At 37.4% G+C, this 20,625-nt stretch overlaps 1 protein-coding gene across 12 annotated transcripts in view; it reads right to left on the bottom strand.

Moving 5' to 3' along the window:
• Positions 1-20,625, bottom strand: part of LOC139757561 (protein transport protein Sec31A-like) — an 88,887-nt gene that overhangs the window by 16,949 nt on the left and 51,313 nt on the right. For 8 of the 12 annotated variants that reach the window (XM_071678160.1, XM_071678152.1, XM_071678155.1 and 5 more), the window contains 4 exons: positions 13,154-13,195; positions 8,363-8,515; positions 6,176-6,287; positions 4,177-4,517 (listed from right to left, as the gene is read on the bottom strand). In XM_071678160.1, coding sequence (XP_071534261.1) covers positions 4,177-4,517; positions 6,176-6,287; positions 8,363-8,515; positions 13,154-13,195 — 648 coding nt within the window. The remainder of the gene's footprint in view (positions 1-4,176; positions 4,518-6,175; positions 6,288-8,362; positions 8,516-13,153; positions 13,196-20,625) is intronic. The other 4 variants (XM_071678154.1, XM_071678156.1, XM_071678162.1 and 1 more) reach the window with 1 other exon arrangement.

Below are 20,625 nucleotides of genomic sequence, written 5' to 3'. Positions count from 1 at the left end.
TCTTATGTAATTAATAATGTTATCTAGGAGTACTTCCAAGGCTTTTTAAAAAAACTGCTACATTAAATGTATGTCTTTACAATGCAGAATTTCTTTTCAGGGTATGAAAACTTGGTAGGTTAAGTACAGGTTCTCAATGACAATATCCCACAATAACATCCCATACCTTGATACTCATATTCAAGAAGAGAGCAAAGCAGTTGCATAATTTCTTACGCAAAATGATTCTATGATGATGCTGGGTCAGTAACTTATTCGTATCATATAAGCCATTCAGTTGCAAACCACATTTCATCAGCCAGTAACTATAAAGAAAAACTATGACGGGTGAAATTTCTATGAACTGCCAATATTCGGAGTGACAATACTGAATCTCTCTATCTCAATTTTACCCCATGAGAAGACTTCCACCCATCCCTTCTGATTGAAAGGTCTGAAAGAAATGATATTGATATTTGGCTGGTGAATGCAGACATTTTCAAAATAGGTGGAAGTGAGCTGAATATCAAGCAGATACAATTTTCATGAAAAAGACAAGTTGTCACCATAGTTTTAAGCATATCAATACTCCATAATCACAATATAGTTGATTAACTTAAAAAGGTGAATACAAAATCATGATACTACAAATTAAAAGTACCAAGGTTTACAGGTTGGATAATCTTGACTGAGTGTGTAAGTGTTACAATGGGCAAATAAAAATCCAAGAAAGGAATTAATCTTCTTAGGAACCAGATATATTGGTTTTAAAGAATGAAAAACCTCATCTCTCCAAGGAGGTGTCTTATGCATGAAACATTCCCTACGATATCGGAGATTTACAAACTTTTAAGCCCTTCTTTTTGGTGAGGAAGTGCTAGCTTCCCTCACCTTTCATTATCCACATGCCTTTGGCGGTGACCACTTGCTACTTTTAGGCACAACCTCAGCCAACCAAAGAATGTTAGTGATGACATTACTGGTCCACTCACCTACTGAGCTTGAACTGTCCGGGAGCATAGAATTCACAGATTGCGAGCATCAAACTGAAAGTAGTCACTGCTGGTAAACAATGGTTTTGGAGAGAGAGAACAGTGAAGGCATAACAGGTAAGAAACTCAGACATATGTTAATGGGACAACATCTGAGAGAGAAGAGGTTTTTCTTTCTCAAAACCTATATTTCTAACCTTTATCAGCCTGCCATATGGTAATATCAGCATATCTACATGGAGGAGAAGGGCTTAAGGAAAAAAATTTGTCCATCAGAAATAAAATGACAAATTCCAAGCCCAGGTCATTCAAGGCAGTGAAATAAACATGGGACCAGCAGTTCCTTTCTACAACTCTGAAAGGACTGTTGTTCCTCTATCTTAACGGCCTGCACCCACCTATCTGACCCTTCAAGAAATGAGAGCTTAATCCTTGATCTGTTGCATCCACCCATGCTACCAAAGATCTCATAGAACCTTTTCAAAGCACGGCATGAGTTTTAAGCGGTTATGTTGGTCCACTAAACTAAAGATACGCAAAGTTTCTAGAGGCAGAACTTGTCACAAAGGGACGAGGTCAGCGTTAACGACTCACCTAAGGTGTTGCATAAAACAGAATAGAAAGCACGAAGAGAGAAAGTAATACAAAACATGGAACAATATCTGAAGTTTTATCTGCATATACTGTATAAATAAAGAGAACAAAAACCCACAGACTTGACCTTTAAATGACCTTCAAAAAATGTAAAATATTCATCAGCCAGTATAAGTTGGTTTTCAGCACAATAAAGAAAGATATATATATAATGAAATGTTTAGTCACTATGAAGAACATACCCTTAAAGATATCAACATATCTGAGAGGGACAAAATTGAAACAAGTGACCAACATGAAGAGAACTCAGCACCAATACCTGATGGGATCTCAGTCTTATTTCTTAAAAAGACAAATATGACAATAGGAAAACTACTTAAGAAGTTACCAAGACAAAGTACAGGTCGATCTAATTCACCAGATGTACAGAGAGTGGTTTATATATAATATCAATATACAGAAGGGGATCCAAGTTAATGCCAAGTCACAATATTGACCAGTCAGCCTAATATTTCATACTACCAAAACATAAAAAAGAGATAAAACACATTATGGAGTATACTGGTGGTGACAAGTTAATAAACAAAGACCATCACAGATTTGCACCATGCAAAGGTATAAAAACTCAATCAACAGTTCACTAATTAAACAAATGGAAAGAAAGCTTGAACTACCATGAAAGGCTGAAAGAACTTGGATTCTACAGTTTACAAGGCAGAAGGTAGAGATACGTGATAATGTATGCACGGCAGCAAATAGAAAGCTTTATATAAAGAGTAACATATATTTCAAAGCAACATACCTGGGAAGATTAAGAATTATCAAGTCAGGAACAATTCCTGGGAGCATACTATAGAGGTATATGAAGATATGCAAGTGTCCTAAAATAGACCAAAAGATTATTCAATGCAATATTTGGAGAAATAAGAAACATGTTAGGGGTGATTGTGGAAACATTTAAAAGTAAACCAGCACCTTGATTAACTTCAATCCTCAATGAACCACGAATCATCATTCATACTGTACCCAAAGAAGTGTGGCAGAGAAACAGCAAAATTCAACAAACAAGACATTCAGAGCAAGAAGTACTAGCTTTACAATTCAGGCAAAACCTCACCATAGGTACTAAGAGTAGGTACCTTAAAAAGAGAAGACAAGGCCTGTCATCTACACTGAAATATAATTTAAGTCATGTGCCAAGAATCTTCCAGTGAACTCTAATTTATATGGATGCAAAGCAAGGAGAAAAGTTTCACAAAAAGCAGACACACCTGCAAAGACTACGAGTAAACATTCAAGAAAGAAATGAGGGAAAGGAGCATGAATCAAACAATAAACTGACCAGATGTTTTCAGATCCAATCTGACTTAGCAAGTTCTGGGGATATATGATTCAATTTACGGAAGAATGAAATCCAGGCTTTCCCTCACTTTCAAATTTTGTTTCTGATGAACATAAGAAAAATCAACTTTTTGTTTCATTTAAAAAAGAGACGCTCATCATCATCCTGCAAATTTCTTGGCTTGACAGTACTATTTTGATCAATAAGTTCTTTGAGTCAGACCTTCTCTTTTATAATGCCTATTACATCTTCAACATTTTGCTTATTTCAATTTCTTTTCCAGTGGATTCTTTGATGGGTGTTACCTGGCTTGAGAAGCGGCACTGCCAACATGGTAAAAGGCAATAATAATAACAATATACAGAAATTCAATAAAACAATTATCCACTTATTATACTTAATCTCTGTTTCCCTTGTCAGAGAGGTAACACCAGGAAACAAATGAAGAATGGCCCATCCACTCATATACACATATATACAGATATGTATAGAACATATGTACAATACATAACCTATAAACTCAACAGTATACTTACAGTATACAACAAACTCCCTTATGAAACTACAAGAAAAGGCTACCAATCCATAAATGGGGAAAAAAGAAAATGCTGAAGAAAATGTTCACTTTGCATGTAATTCTAGGGAATTCTGAGCTCTTAGACAGTTCAATCCCTATGAGCAAGTATGTCAGTAACATCATCCCACGATGGTCTCTGATTGGCCAAAGGTGAGACTAAAACAAACATACAGCCACAACCACAGGATGGTGGGTAGCAGCATGTGGCGAAAGTCCAGGGGTGGGTTAATTCCTAGCCCCCAAATATCCTTGGAAATATCTCATGCTTGTAGGGCAGACCAACAGAGAAAAGAAATTTACTCATTTCTGTCTTAATATGGAATTCTGTACTCCTCCCAATATGGTTATCAGTGCTAAATGATCACTGATAAATCCACTCTTTTTTTGACAGCCTTCGATGTGATGAATGGTTTTAACTTGTACATAATACTGCTATATATTACATCCATGAGTTCCTAGATGAACATATCAAAAACTCTAAACATGTATTTTCAGCTACTTTTACTTTTTTGTCATTTGTAGTCATTATCCCCACAATGCACAAAGATAAGTAAAGATGATATGCACTTAAATGTGACATATGCTGATCAGCACTACATTCACAGCCTGCTTACAGTAATCTATTGTGTGCCTCTACAATAAGTAAATGTCTTGGCTACTTCCTACACTACAAAGAAGTAGATGAAACTCACCTTGCGTGATGATGACAATGGAGGAGGGTCATTCCAACCACGTGGCACCGACGAATCAAAGGCTGCAGGAGTCTTGGCTTGTGGCTGTGGAGCTGATGGTTGCTGTTGCTGGTCTCCATACACTGGGTTTCCTGTAGGAGGAGCTGCTGGACTGAAGAACTGAGGTGGTGTTTGTGCTGGGATGGTAGGCTGTGATGGATTTAGAGGGACTGGATTTGCCCCAGGAACGGGAGGTAAGTAAGTAGAAGGTTGAGGCGGCTGAGCTGGGTTAAGCATATTAGCAGGTGGAGCAGGGCGAGCAATGTCCTGCACATAACGGCCAGGACCTCCACGTCGGAAACCTACAATGAGAATAACAAGCAGTTGGCTTCATACCCTACACTGGAGAGGGAAGAAAGCCACAGAAATCATACATAAGCTGCTGTTATCTATATAGCCAAACGCTTCACTTATTTATGTTAAATTTTGCCAAATTTTCAAAACAAAATATAAAAGTTTTCATCCATCACAACCAATCCTATTTGTTCTCCTGTCTTGAGATAAAAATGAGCAAATTAAATTCAAATCTCAGTTTTCACAAATTTCCATTCCACTCACATTTTGCATGTTTTCTTGATTCAAAATATATCCATTCTATCCATTCTAGGTGGATCAAAACAGAATTTCTACACTTATTATCAGCTATCTGCCATACATTCCCCAAGGAGCCTAAGCGAGCAATCAACTACATTGTCAACCCTTTTCTTGAAAAATGAACTGTAATCCCATCCACTCCTGCAGCTCTGCCACACTTTATCTTAAGCATGGCTTTCACTACCTACTCTCTTTTCACCAAACCTTTTGGAAGCTCTTTCACTCATCAATTTTTCTTACACATTTTCTTATCACATGGTCTTCCTGTATGCCTCTGACTTCAACAAATTGTTTAAATTACTGTGACCGCAAGTCTCTTTTTGTTACTGTCTCCTCTTATTCCATTTACTTCCAAATATAGAATTTCTCTGAACCTCCTCACAACTCACTTTACTAAATGCTGATACCATTCTCAATACATTCCATGGGACCATCTCCAGCACTTCTATGTAATCATCTAACTGAGTGGCATGGGTGGAGTACACCATATTACCACCAGCGGGTCAGTCTCAATTACCACCGATGTGTGAAGATCTGCACTACATGTGCAATTTGAGTATGCCTGATAATGTGATTTTCCTGAAACCTGATGTGTTCGTGTTTGTCAATATGGCATCAAAACTTTCATCAACATACTATCCTACCCTAGAACCTACAGTTAGATGGAAGAGAACTTCTTTGACCTTAGAAATGAAGTTAGAAATCTTATAACACGCTGATGCTGATGAGGCAGCTTCAGTGAGGTAGAAAGCGCACCAAAACTTCAGTAAGGGGAGAGTATGCCAAGTTCCTGCCAGTAGGTAGAGCATGCCATGTTCCTATCAGTGGGTCAGGCTTACAGTTACCACAATTTTGTGGAGATCTGTGCTACATGCGCGATTTGGATATACCTGCTATCGTGATGACAAAGAAGAAAAGTAGCCTTAATAACCTTCAGCTCAGGTCTAAAGCTCTGAAAATTTATAAACATTTAAGTACAGAAGACAATGCAGCTGAACCAGAAATATTTTAAGTAAAGGATGGCTAGATAAGTTCATTCAGCGTCAGAGGCTACATTATGTGAAGGTAACGGGAGAATCTGCCAGTGGTGAACCCATGGTTGCTTCATACATCCAACGTTTCTCTATGTTTATTGCTTTGCTATGAGTGATTTCTCTTTGTACAATGTTTTCACAGAAGATAACCCCTGCATAAAGTGAGAGATGGGTATACCAGAATACTCAGAACAATGGTGTTTCTTAAAGATTCAACACGGGCCATCACAATGCATATCAAGGAACTCCAAAAAGGACAGATTATATCAATCACTAAAAAATATAAATTTTTTCTAACACAATGGGAAATCAAACTTGATGGTAGTACTAACCTCCTGACATAACAGGTCCAGAAGGTGGGGGACCTGTTGGTGGAGGTGGCGTCGGCTGCATTGAAACCACAGGAGTTTGTACCCCATACTGTGGTACCATCATTGGGGGTACCTGGAGAGCAAAATTAAGAAAAAAATAAATAAATATTGTAGGCATGTTCATTTTCAGAGATAAATAACCACAAGACAACTCACCAAAACTACAACATAATTTCATCTTGGAATGAATGCATATCAAATTAAAGTAATGGAGGTGCCAAGTCCCTATTAAAAAGTTCAATATATAACTAAGTTTTAAAAGTATTACAGCCAAATATCGCATCGTTGTAAGACTGATGGTTCAAAAGAGAAGAAAATGGATACTGTGTATCTTCAAATTACCCTCAAACATCTATCTACACTCATAATGGTTTTGAAATTTATACTTCCTTATATTTGATATTTGAAAAACAAAAGTCAATTTTGTGATACTGTACAAGGATGTTCCTCTAGTAATTCTACTCCTTTAATCATCTAAGTCAACATACAGTGAGTGATAAATCTGAAACCTGTATCACCTCTGCCCAGAGTTCCCCCATCAACAGCAAACTGGTTTTGATTTGAAATACTAATTTCTGCACTATGAGAGTTGCTTTACGGGATGCGAAGTAAACCATCTTGTCATAATAAAGATGCTGGATTACAACTATCCCAAGGTATTTCAACACAGCATCCACAATTCCATGTAACCCATTGTACATATACCATTCATAAGTAACCTTGAACCATGGCATGTGAAGCGTCTGGAGTAAACCATGGAAAGTTTTGTGGGGCCTGGATGTGGAAAGGGAGCTGCGGTTTCGGTGCATTATACATGAGACCAAAAGACTGAGTGTGAATGAATGTGACCTTTGTTGTCGTTTCCTAGCTTTACCTTACACACATGCGGGGGGAGGGGGTTGTCATTTCATGTGTGGTGGGGTGGTGACGGGAATGAATAAAGGCAGCAAGTATGAATTATGTACATGTGTATCTATGAATATGTCTGTGTATGTATATATATGTATACGTTGAAATGTATAGGTATGTATATGTGCATGTGTGGACATGTATGTATATACATTTGCACGTGGGTGGGTTGAGCCATTCTTTCGTCTGTTTCCTTGCACTACCTTGCTAATGCGAGAGACAGCGACAAAGTATAATAATGATAAAAAAAAAGGTAACCTTGAAAAGCAAATAAACCCACCCAGTTGCCCTCCCTAACCCTTCACCACTCACACGTGAGGCAACTGAACTCACTGCCCGAAGCAGGCCAGCCATGAGAATACATCCAGAATGTGTACAATAAAAAAGGAGTCAGAAATGTTAAGAGATTGGAACCACAAGTCTATCATCCCTCCCTTCGTTGAAAAATTAGGTAATTACAAACAACTTAATTGTATGACCTAACACGAACCCTAATCCACTGTGACTTCACACAAGAACAAAGCACAGAACCTGAAGTACCCTGCCCTATTTGGTGATTCAGCTCATCATGAGATGGCACAGATATACAACTTTTTAAGGATGTCCTCAAAAAAGCACAGTAATTGAACCATGCATCTCACAGCAAAGTCACCTTTACATATTGACAGTGAATCTTCATGTCACTGTCTCATGAATACATGGAACTGTGGTACTCCTATGCCTGCCATGTTAGATTTGATCTTAAGATGAATCATCCATACATTCTAAGTATGAATAAATTAATCTTCACTAGAAACAGCAGGTCACACATATTTTCATGCATTATTTACTCTCCATAACAAACTAAAACCTAAATTGAACCAGGGCATATAACCTCTGTATCTTAGTATTGCATTTTGGTGAACAAAATTCAATCTTACATTTATCCACTGACATACCTGATTAGAGCTGCAAAGTTGTGAGAGATAACACTAATGATTGCAGTACTTGCTCCTCAGTACTCCAATTGGGTAAAACATGTAAAAATGAGTTGTTTGGAGAGGTCACTATTATCTTGGTGTGGTTCAGTCTTTCTGTCTCTGAGTCTAACTCTTCTTAGAGGACAGGCTAATCTAGTATATGGGTTCCAAACATAGCAAAATGTAGGAAATCTTATATGTTTCCCCTTGAATCATCAATAACAGAAACTACGAGCAATTGTTTCTATCCTTCAAAGAGAGTGGATGCTGTCTCAGTTACCTCAGAAACTGGTGGTACTGGTGGTACTGATGGCACTGGAGGTGCTGGGCTATAAAATCCAGGCGCTGGTGGTGGGATGGCAGACTGGGCAAAACTGGGATCACCATAAAGTGATCGCTGCTGATCTTGCACTGACGGCGTAAACTGGCTTGGCTGATGGGGAAAAAAAATTACACAGTCATTCTTTTTCTAAGGATCTCCATAATCAATGAAACAATATCCTATTTTTGTGTATCATGAATCATGAATAATTACTGATAAAAACATGACTGCTAAATATCTATGGGAAGTCTAACATTTTATCATTAAACTATCTATGACTGAATTAATGATCAAATATAATCATGAAAATATGCAAATCTCTGCGATGAATTTAAGACAGGTGATATTCAAAATAAAAACATTCATATAGTTACTGTTGAACCTCATTCAGACTGGCATCAAAATATACTGGTTCAAATAAAATCATATCTAACTTACAATAATATAAGGATCACATTTCAATCATTTACATATATAGCTACATATCAATTACCGCAACTTTGGAAAATTCTTATACAGCCAATAAAGTTATTCCCCTAAGAATACATATCTATTTTCTTTAATCCATCAAACTTAACCTAACACTACATTTAAGTTTCACTACAAGAAGTTACTATAGATTAAACATTTTAGTAATATGTTCTTTAACCTGTTAACCATTACTAAATACCATACATCAAAGATATCTATAGCTAACAATGATTTTTTTTCTGATCTGTTAACCTACACTACATACTGTATACCAAAGATGTCTTCAACTCATCATGAGCTGTTAACCAACACTACATATATCAAAGAACTTGTCATCTGAAAATAATACATGCAGGGCTTTAAATTCACTTTGTATTTCACCAATGGTATGAAAATACGAGTGCTTTATCAACCTTGTAGAAAGCATGAGAAAAGCCCCTCTCTTGGAAAGCATACTGAACAGTAAAAACCGTGAGTAGATAACAAAGCTATAATTAAGAGTGAAAACACAGACCACAGATGTGAATTGTGCAAATCATGTCTGAATCTATCTTTCAATCTCTCTCTGAGGCCCATACCCTTGATGAACTCCCATTAAGGGAATGGCAATGGCAAGAGAGTCTCCACATATCCCTGTCTTTACATGCCTTAATGTTTGAATATTTGGCATCTATTTGGGAAGGATATAGCACATAACTCTATTACCTTACTCACACACACAGCTTGTGGTAGTTGGTAGACAGCCACCGACCAGGGAGGTATATTACCTTACTAACTGCCTGGGTATCGAGAGGGTTAGAGACAGATGTGTACTAAGCCATCACTTCAGTGGTTATCAAGCTGCACTCCTATGACCCAGGTACTTGTCTTTTCCTTTTCCTTCAGGCACGTGTGGACTGCTGGCATTCTGTCCACAAGCATACAATCCCTATTTCACACATAACACTTGACAAAACTTACCTCACACAACTCATTTATCACAACTAAAGTTTTTCTGTAGGGAGCACTATGCATTAGCCTTGCCTTTTAGAATAGATTGAAGTAGTAGGGAGAAACATTAGGAGGAACATTAGGTAGAAACTTAGGGCAGAAATGGTATGTATGAACGTTAGGCAGTAACATTAGGTAGAAGTAGTAAGCTGGAACATTACATAGAAAAACCACTAAGAACATTAGGTAGGAGCCCCTGAAAACACTGCACTAGAGTTGTCCTCTACCAGGGGACTGTTAAGGGTAAGGCACTGAAGGTTAAATGAAGTACTGAAGTTCACATATATGGAGACTTTTGCCATAGCTATCCCTCAGCAGGAGTTCCAGAAGGGAACATACATTAGAGATAAAACAGACAGGCAGACATACAAGATCAATTTATGTGCTTTGTGCTAATAGTCCAGAAAGCAATTTCCAAAACAGGCTTAGAAAACAAAAGTTTCACTCAACAGCCACCACAAAGTCTGTCACTTCAGAGTCTTGAGGATGACTATGGAGCATATCTAGCCCTGACATATAGCTGGATGTAGTTTCAGTAAAATTCTACAGTCAGTTTTCCATTAGCCCAATTTTCACACCAAGAATCTGGACTGAAATTCATTTGAAGGAGCCAATTGACCCCCCACCCTTTCCCACCAGATATCTCGATAAGTACTGGGTCAATGTTGCTCATAAATGGTGTAAAATGATCCTTATGGTCTAAACTACCTTTTCATATCTTCGAGATGGTGCAAATGATGCAGAGGCACATACATGAGACCAAAATGGTTAGAAATGTTGCTTAATGCAACTTCATTAATTATGCCATTCTAAATGACTGATTTTAGCTACTGCTTACTGCAAAGTATTTAAAAAAGCAGTTTTACATTTTGCACACCCACAAAGGGGGAAGGCATACCAGTAGTAGTATTTTCAATCATAGAAAGAGGTGCAAAATTATATCTTAACTGGATGAATATTTTGAAAAGTAACTTTACCTTTGTGTTCTGTAATATAATTTCATGGTTTTAAAAACACACAAACAGACACTGGCATGCCCAGGACAGAGACAAGGAGGGAACAGTGTAAAAGCCTACCAAATTACACTTTATATTGTCCTTTTAGCTTGTACACATATATGAACAGGATAACAGAAGTGTATCAAAAGGTTAAGACGAGATCTTTCATCATCAATCATTATCTGAGCTCCTGATGGTGGATGGCACTTTGTGTAGATTACCACGCAGCATTACTCCAATGCAAAAGCAGGCCTCTATACAAGGTACTGTATTGCACATGTGGCTCTGGAGACATGATGACTTCTGACACATGCATGCTGTCAGTTCTACCAGACCAGCTGGGGCAGGGTTCCTTGAGACCCTGGTCCAACAGTGACATCATTTGCATTTAACATTCAGTGTTGACTTATAACATGTCTCTATTTTCAAGTTTAAGTATTTTCTCTCCCTTGTTTTGAGAAATTTATCATGGAAGCAAACAGAAAACATGACAACCAACATTTGGACACAAATGTACATCTCATTATTTCCAAGAATAAACAAAACTTGAAACAGGCAACCCTGCTGAGTAATGCTTAATAGAATGAGATTCTGCAAAAGTGACATTCAAGAATTATGGCATGAACATTTAGAATGACACCAATTCCTTACAGAATTGTCATTCAAAAAAATCTATATTTTCAACTTACCATGTAAAACATCCTTTTCCTTTGATAATGAAATGTTTCAAGAATCGTAAGGATTTTTAGTAAGGATGCATTTTACAGCAATGCTAGAGCAAGATGATTTTATATTCACATCCCAAAACGTGTTTGGATTTGTAGCCCAACCATGAGCGGTGAACTTTAAACAAAATATTTTGCTATCCAACGCATGTTTTCACCTCAGGTATGTTCTTTCTTTTCCTATTTTCATTCATATTCAGAGAGTTATTGAGAAAGGAGGCTACACATTCCAATGTCTCCAGCAGGGAAAAGACTGGCTTCTTTTGGAAAAGAATCCTGCCAGGATTATCATCCGCAAGGAAAAAAGTGTTCCAAGGTTTAATTCTGCAAAAGTTCTCCTAGCACTTCCAATTGTAGGGAATACTGAGGGAGATTTTAAGCACTATCAAGCCTTTGCCAGTGCTTCATTCAACAAATCCTACGGCTATGAAGTGCAAAGTCTATGCAAAGTCAGCATTACTTGTGATTTGGCAACAATAGCTGTAATACATAATTAAGAGATAACAAAGATAGGAGGTCTTCCTGGACTCTGCCTGCTTGAGGCAACGCTACGAGTGAAAAGTCACCTTTGGCATGGGTGTCCCGTTGAAAGTGAAGTCTCGTCAAAGAACTTATCACTCCAAAGGAGTCTACATTTCCCTGTTACTGGAAGTAGCACAGCCTTGAGATGTGTGAGCCATTAGAAAAGTCCAAGGTAAAACCACGATTCTTTCGCAGTAACTGGTCTTAGGGTAATTATGAATAAATAAAACCCAAGAAAACTGCTCTATTCCATCCCATCCCAGTGGCACTACAAGAGCTTGCCAGTGTTTTTCAAGAGACCCCTTCATTTAGATAGATTTTTGTACTCAACTACCTCTCCATCCTATCCATAAACAAATTAAACAACCATGCTAAGGACCCATCCCATGCACCTTCTATCTTATTACTCACACAAGCACCTTAATCTCTTGGTGAAACTCTTCACAGCTTCTAGCTTTCCCAGACCATATATTCATAATATGCTTTCTCCAGATGCGTACATGCTGAATATTAATCTTTCCCATTTTTCTAAGTATTTCCTACACACATTCTTCAAAGCAAAATTCTGATCCACACATCTTCTGCCACTCCTGAGGCCACATCATAATGATATTAGCTCCTTCCATAATTAGGCAGGCCTTACAGACTACTCTATGGTTTCCCTAGACCGCTTCAAGTGACCTCATCAGCCCATCGACTGCACATGGTTTCCCATACAACATCTCAATCCGATACACTTCCTCTCACGCATGCCTTCAACTTCTTGACTGTCCAGGCCCTGATACCTCTAAGTCTCATTCACTCCACCCTTAAAACTTTTTGTTAGTCTCTGACAGTCTAACACAAAACTCTACTTCGGAATAAAAAATCTCCACATTAGTAAATTATCTGCACGTCACCTTGCAAGACATTCATTAAACTCATACTGAATAAAATGTATACCATATAGATATGGATCATCAAGATATAATACTACTATACAAGAAAACACACACTAATACTAAGCAATAGGGAAATGACACTAAGCCATTCATGGCACTCACCATAAGACGCAAGAGAGCAGATGGCTGCTGGACCTTAACAAACTGTGATGGAAAACAGCAATCACATTGTTTATTATTTCATTACTATAAATATATATATATTCATTAGAAATGAAAAAAAATATTGGATCATTACACTACGCACTACCCATAAAAAAACCTTTATGGTGTATCACTTAACCACAGTACTTTATAGCGTGCATAGTGATTAAGCAATGGGAGATCCACAATTTAAAACCAATTAACTGTGACAATCCCATCAAACAGGAGAGACATGACCATAATAATGCCTTTTAGAACAGTATTACACCAAAAAAGTTTCCATAGTGTTAAAATGGCTGTTTTGACTATACTGACAGTAACACATACAATTTAGTTTATAAACATATCACATGAAATATGCAACTTTCAAATCTATTGGATCAATAAAGGAGAAAAGCAGTAAAAGAAATTGTGACTGGACATTATATATACAGCATTAACAAACAAAGGGTTCAATAAACCCTCCATGCTGATAAAGTGTGTGAACACCACAAAGGTCAAAGAGGGTATTTGTCCTTTGATAACAAACCTCTTTAAGCCAATGGGTCAACTATGCTAATGATTATCAAGATGGGATTTATGACTACGGTGAGGAGCTCTTTGGAAATCATAAACCAATAACATAAAAAAGAGTTTTTAAGTCATCAGTTATATTAAATCTGTACATAAATACTCTTGTCTTGGTTTTCAACATCATCAAAACAAATAAGAGAGTAAGTTTCCCAATAATTCATATAACTGATTCCAAAAGCTGATCACCTGATTAGTGGTTATTGCTCATTCTCAATTTTGTAATAATATGCTAAAATAAGCCATTTGGAAACTAAAAAATCATTCAACAAGAATTATGGTGACAACAGCCATCCAGCTCAAGATACCATATACAGTACATTGGATCGTTTTTACATTCTTTTGATATTCATATGGGGATAGTGTGGAAAAGTTGTGGACACATGAGAAAAAAAAATGTCCTAAAAATGGAGTAACAATACTTCTAGAACAAAATATTGGCAAGCTATTGCAATAGCTTATTTGCTAGCTTCATGCTAATGAATTGCCTTTAAGGAATCTGATCACAACCATGTATGAAAGAAACAAGTACAACAACTGAATTTACAGACGTTGGCAAACAGTTAACAGACTGAGAAAATTCCAGTTGATAAGAATTTCAAGGCTAACAAATCAGATAATACTGAAGTAGACTCTGATGAACTGAGCACCGATCAAAAATACTCACTTGATATTCATCAAGTAATCTCTAAAGGCACAGTGGATGATACACTATCACATCATAATCCAGGGAAAATATCTCATTCATGGTGGTTGACAACAGTGAACTGAGTTCTACATCTCTGTCACATCTGAGCCTTCAAATACTTTGCAAATACTATCTGAATTTATAATGTGGTTCAAGATAAAGTGTAAACCATCTATCAAATATGGTGCCCGACACTTGCATGAAACCAGTGACTGTACTTATCCCTTCACCAATAGTATCGAGCAAATTGTGAACCCTATCATTCAGAGAAATGTATTCTTCGGGCACCCTGAGAACATTCTCATTAGCATTATTCATGATGAGAGAATCTTTCCTCATGAGCTGGGATGGAGAAGAGTACTGCGGGCAAGAAAAGAAAAGAGAAGCAGTATCAGACCTTTAAAGCTCCTGTTATTGATTTCAAAGCAAAATAATACTATGAGATGATTGACTGGCACAATATCAATGTCAATGAGCCCCCCCTTTAACAATGGGCAGATAAAATGAAACAATCTAGGGCATCACCATGAGTGGCATTCCCACTGGAAATTATTAATTTAATATGCCATGCCACACACAGGCAGTAGAACACCATATGAAATTAAGAATGGAAGCATCAACTAAAGTGTGTGGCCAAAAAAGTAGAGATGGGTATGAAAGAACAACCCTTTAACATAGAAAGACTCTGCCAAAATTCAATTCGAAAAAAGAATATGACTTAAAAAAGCACAGCTCCGTATATGGTTGGGTGATTGGGAAGGAGTTAGGGTGGAGCTTGCAATGCTTCTATGTCCACACCATGAGTTCTGGGTTATTTCTGAAGTACAATACTTCAAAAATAAGCGAAGAGCAGCATACAATAGACTACAGGTACACCACTGAATTTCCAGCAAGTGATGGTTCGGCACCCTCCTTTAGTCTGGACAAAATTACGTGAGGGAACTTGAGATTACCGCAACCACCAGACTAGTTTACTGGGCGGCCACAGATGGCATTGTGTGTAGGGCACACTTATTTACATTCTTTACACTGCACTTGTTGGTGGTACCCCAATTCTGTGAGACTCTTAGCTTATTTTGCTTAACTTTAACCCTAGCTATGGCTTCTAAGACATATGAGAGTGTCAGTCATGGTGTCAAACGTAAACACCAGTCCATATCGATCCAAGATAAACTAGAACTGTTGAAAAAATGGACCATGGTGTTTCGCTGCATAAGCTGTGTGACATCTACAGTATTGGCTCATCAAATATACATATACATATACAGAAGCAAAGGGAGAAAATATTGAAATTCTATGCAGACAATGATTCCAAGAAGCAAATGACTATTAGAAAAACTATGAAAGATAAGAGTACGATCAAGTGATGATGGAATGGTTTCGATAGGGTCAGAGTGATGGAGTGGACTTGTCAGGTAGCATGATGATGGACCAGGCTAAGTTGTTCCATAAAGAACTTAAATTACAACATGAGTGTGATTAGAGTGAAGGATGGCTTCAAAGATTCAAGAGGTGCCATGGAATTTCCATGAATAAAGAGTGTGGAGAGAAGCGGTCTGCAAACCATGAAAGAGCTGTAGAGTATGTGGACAAATTTGCAAAACTCGTAGCTGATGAGCACCTCAGTCCTGAGCAGGTGTATGATGCAGACAAAACTGCATTATTCTGGCGATGCACACCTAAGAAAACACTAACAACAGAAGACAAAGAAGACCCCGCAGGATTCAAACAATCTAAGGACAGACTTACCATCTTAAGGTGCTCAAACATTCAATATTTGTTTAATCTAAATTTCTAGTAGTCCATGGTGTACTTTAGACATATGGGAGATGTATAATTAGTGGGTTAAAGGTGTGTTGATGAATTATTATTACGTGACCATGGTAGGTCCGTGAAAATGGTTGATCCGGCAAGGCTTTGGAACCAATACTATCAGAAAATTGGTGGTGTACCTGTATTTGTTATATATTAAAGGAAAACCACACAGTAAACTTCAAATTTCATTTTATATTAATATATTATATAAAATATATAAAATAAAATGGCATATATTCATGAATCTAATATTCTGTAATGAAGAATAAGTTGGTATTTTCACCTAATGCTGTTCATATACTTCAATTACATTTCAAGATGTCATTACTATAGCACCTATGGCTGAAAAATACTGCAATTAGATTTTTAGCAATTCTTTTCTTAAATAGGTGATATTTTTAGTAAAAATGCTATAAAGTATTTTCAATTTCCTTGGGGGGCTGAAGGAGTTGTTCAATTACTTCCAGATTTCTAAAATACTTTAGGTGTACTTCTATAAAATTAACCCTACCCTAATCAAAAACAAACATATTTCCAGGTCTAAACTTTTTCTATAAATGCACATTTTTAAAACAGGTACACCATCGATTTTCCGGCACTCTTGGTTCCAAAGCCTTGTCGGATTAACCATTTTACCGTACCAACTGTGGTCACATAATAATAATTCATGAACTCACCTCTAACCCACTAATTATACATCTCCCATGTGTCTAAAGTATATCATGGACTGCTAGAAATTTAAATTCAACAAATACTAAATGTAAATCAAATGAATAAATGAAATACATTAAACACCTGCTCAGGACTGAGGTGCTTGTCAGCTACGAGTTTTGCAAATTTGTCCACATACTCTTGAATCTTTGAAGCCATCTTTCACTATAATGATGCTCATGTAATCTAAGTTCTTTATGGAACAACTTAACATGGTTTATTATCATGCTACCTGACAAGTCCACTCCATCACTCCAATGCTATCGAAACCATTCCATCATCACTCGATCGTGCTCAGTATTCTTACCATCTTTCATAGTTTTTCTTATCGTCATTTGCTTCTTGGAATTGCTGTCTGAATAGAATTTCAATATTTTCTCCCTTTGCTTCTTTATATCATAAACAGTTGACAAACTAATACTGTAGATGACAAGCAGCTTATGCACTGAAACACCAAAGTCCATTTTTTCAACAGTTCTACTTTGATATGGATGATATGGACCGATATGGACTGGTGTTTACATCTGACACCACAACTGACACTCATATGTCTTAGAAGCCATAGCTATGGTTAGATTTAAGCAAAATAAGCTAGGAATCTCATAGAATTGTGGTATCACCACCAACAAGTGCAGCGTAAAGAATGTAACTATGTGCGCCCTACAAACAACACCATCTGTGGCCGCCCAGTAAACTAGTCTGGTGGCTGCGGTAATCTCAAGTTCCCTCATGTAATTTTGTTTGGACTAAAGGAGATACTGAACCATCAGTTGCTGGAAAATCGGAGGTGTACCTGTACCTTATTTTTCAATTCTTCAGCCCTCCCCCCCTCTTTTTTTTTTTTTGAGGGGGTGGGGCATAAAGATGGTAGTGCAAAAAAAAAATTTTTTTTGCAGAATTTCATCTCATGGATCCACAACTTTTCCAACCTACCCTCATACGAATATAGAAATGTAAAAATGATCCACCCTAATATACAGGTACTGTCTAAGGTCTCCAGTCTGAATCTCTCAGGACTAAGTAGTGTCTGGATTTTGAATTTTCAGATTATGGAAACTGTTCTTCCCAGTTTTTCACTTTTTGTATGCATTTTCATGTATACATATATCACATAAAATAATCAAAAAGCATTTGATTTCCGTACTGTGCCCCAATCCAAAATTCTTCTTGTCTATGCTTTCAAAAAGCTTGATGTGGATTAGGTAGTCTGGTGATTACACAGAAGATGAAGTGCTTGGGGTTGGGCACTAGTCAGATGCCATCCAAAGGGCAGAACAGAAGCAAAACCACAGATGTAAGAAAAACAAAAGAGAAAAGAACAAAGCACTACCAACTTGGAAACACCACTATTTTTGCAGGAATCTTAAATGTAAAGGTATTTAGATTTTGGATGTTCTTGGATAATGGATGACTGGACTGGAGATCCTCTGCATGTGTCAAGTTACAGTCTGACTCTACAAATCAACTTAATTTTCTGTCAGTACAGTGAGGCTCAGTTAGTAAACATACTGTGAAATGTGTCAACAGTGACTGTAAGTTGATACTGAGTACTTCATGAGCAAAGGCACATAGTTTCAAAGTAATGTAACATTTGATATATACAATATTTTGCTCACTAGGCACTCATAGCAGTATATTTCACCTAACTTCTCTTTTTTTTCCATAAATTAATAAATAATACATAGAAGCAAAACGAAAGCTACAAGGATTACACTATAAAATGCAAAAAACATCGAGGACAAAAATTTGATGTGATATGTATTTACACAATATAATTTGCAGCATACACCTGAAGACCTGGACTGCACTTTTGCAATATTCTGTCATCATATCAAATTAAAGGTAAACTGGGCAAAATAATCCAAAAGGAGGATAATTCTCTATTGTAATGCTTTACTCCACCCACAAATCTTCCTTACAGATGACCAAGGTTTGAGAGATGATCTTAGGAAGATGGTGGAACTATTTGGGAATTAAGTAATCAATTTTCTAAACAGAGGAAAGGCACAGGAAAGGACACTGAGAAAAAATAAAAAGCTTACTAAAAATGCAGTGATAGATACAATGAAAATTATGGAAAAGGCATTGTTTTTATCCGTCAGATGTATATCATCACAAAACTGTGGACAAAACTCTGGAAAAACACATTAGTAAAAATAACATCTATGGACTCTGAAGGAGCACAAGTTACAAGTTGACATGAATGGGCCATGAAGTCTGCTGAATATCTATGGAACTGGGGAAATTGAGGCAGTGTTGGGATTTTATGTAGACAAAAGGACATGGGATAAGTTAAGCAAGATTCACGTTATCTGGGATTAAAGTTGGAATATAAGTGGTGTTACATTCAGCAGATTTAATGCCTTAAAGGAAGGAGCATGCAGGAAATACTAAAGGTGGAGAAAATCTTATACTCAAGTCACAATCACCATTCACTATCAATGTCTTCATGTGACAATTTGATACTTCCCACCCTCGTGTGAATTTCTTTTTAATGTTTGACTTCACCACTTATCCATACATGTCATTAGTATAAATAGGTAGTAGTTGGTAGGTAGCCAATGACCAAGGAGGTATATTACTAGTACTACCCGCCTGGGTAACGGAAGGGTTAGTAACATCTGCTAAGTGAGCCAGCACTTTAGTGGTTGTCAAGTTGCACTCTTCTGACCCATGTAGCTGTCTTTTCTTTCTGCTTCACTAACATGTGGACTACTGGCATTCTGCCCACAAACATACAATCTCTCCTTGTCATATGGAACACTTGACAACACTAAACTCACGCAGCTCATTCTCTGCAACTAGCTTTTCCTGTGGGTAGCACCATGTGCTAGCCTTGCCTTCCGGCAAAATGTTGGGAGCAGTAGATAGACATAGTAGGTAGCAAGAGCTTTTGGTACAAACAATAGGTAAAAGTAGTAGGCACGACCATTAGATAGTAGTCATTAGGAACATTAGGTAGAAGTCTCTGCAAATACTGCACTAGACTTGCCCTCTGCCAGTGGCCTGTTACAGCTGAGGCACTAAAGGCTAAGAAGTGGCACTGGAGTTCTTTAGTTATGGAGAATGTTGCCCTGGCCATCCCTTTAAGGGAGTTCCAATTGGAAAGGGCATATAGATATATGTAGATGGATGGATAGACAGTCATTAGCATTTTTCTGCCATAACTAGACAAAATATCACATGCCTCATTCACCCACAATTATCATATGAGAAGTATATCAAACAAGCTCCCACTCTCTCTCCCCATGTAAAACACCCACTAAAGAAAAGTGGAGTAATTCAGAAAGAAGACACAATTACTGTAGTTGAAACTCTTCCTTTCTCCTGAATCTCACTCTGCCTTCACTTCTGTCACGAAACACTATAAACCTGTTATTTATCGAGTCACAAACCTCTTCATAAAATGTAAGTGTGCTGATCTGACTTCTACAGATAAATCTGCAGGATCTTTAACTTCCTATTTTCTGACATGATTAATCAACAGGTAACTCTCCTACCAGCAAAGTTATTTTCTTAATACATCAATTTCCAGTAACTCTATGATGGATGATTCCATATCAAGTCCTCCTTCCCTACCTTCTCCCACTAATCATATACCCTCTCCTCATGCAATGTTTTCCAAGTACTCTCCCATATGCAAGTG

This window comes from Panulirus ornatus, chromosome 27 (assembly GCF_036320965.1).
Source record: "Panulirus ornatus isolate Po-2019 chromosome 27, ASM3632096v1, whole genome shotgun sequence".
Lineage (NCBI taxonomy): Eukaryota > Metazoa > Arthropoda > Malacostraca > Decapoda > Palinuridae > Panulirus > Panulirus ornatus.
The sequence above is the reverse complement of the archived record's forward strand: the minus strand, read 5'-3'. Positions and strand labels throughout refer to the sequence as shown.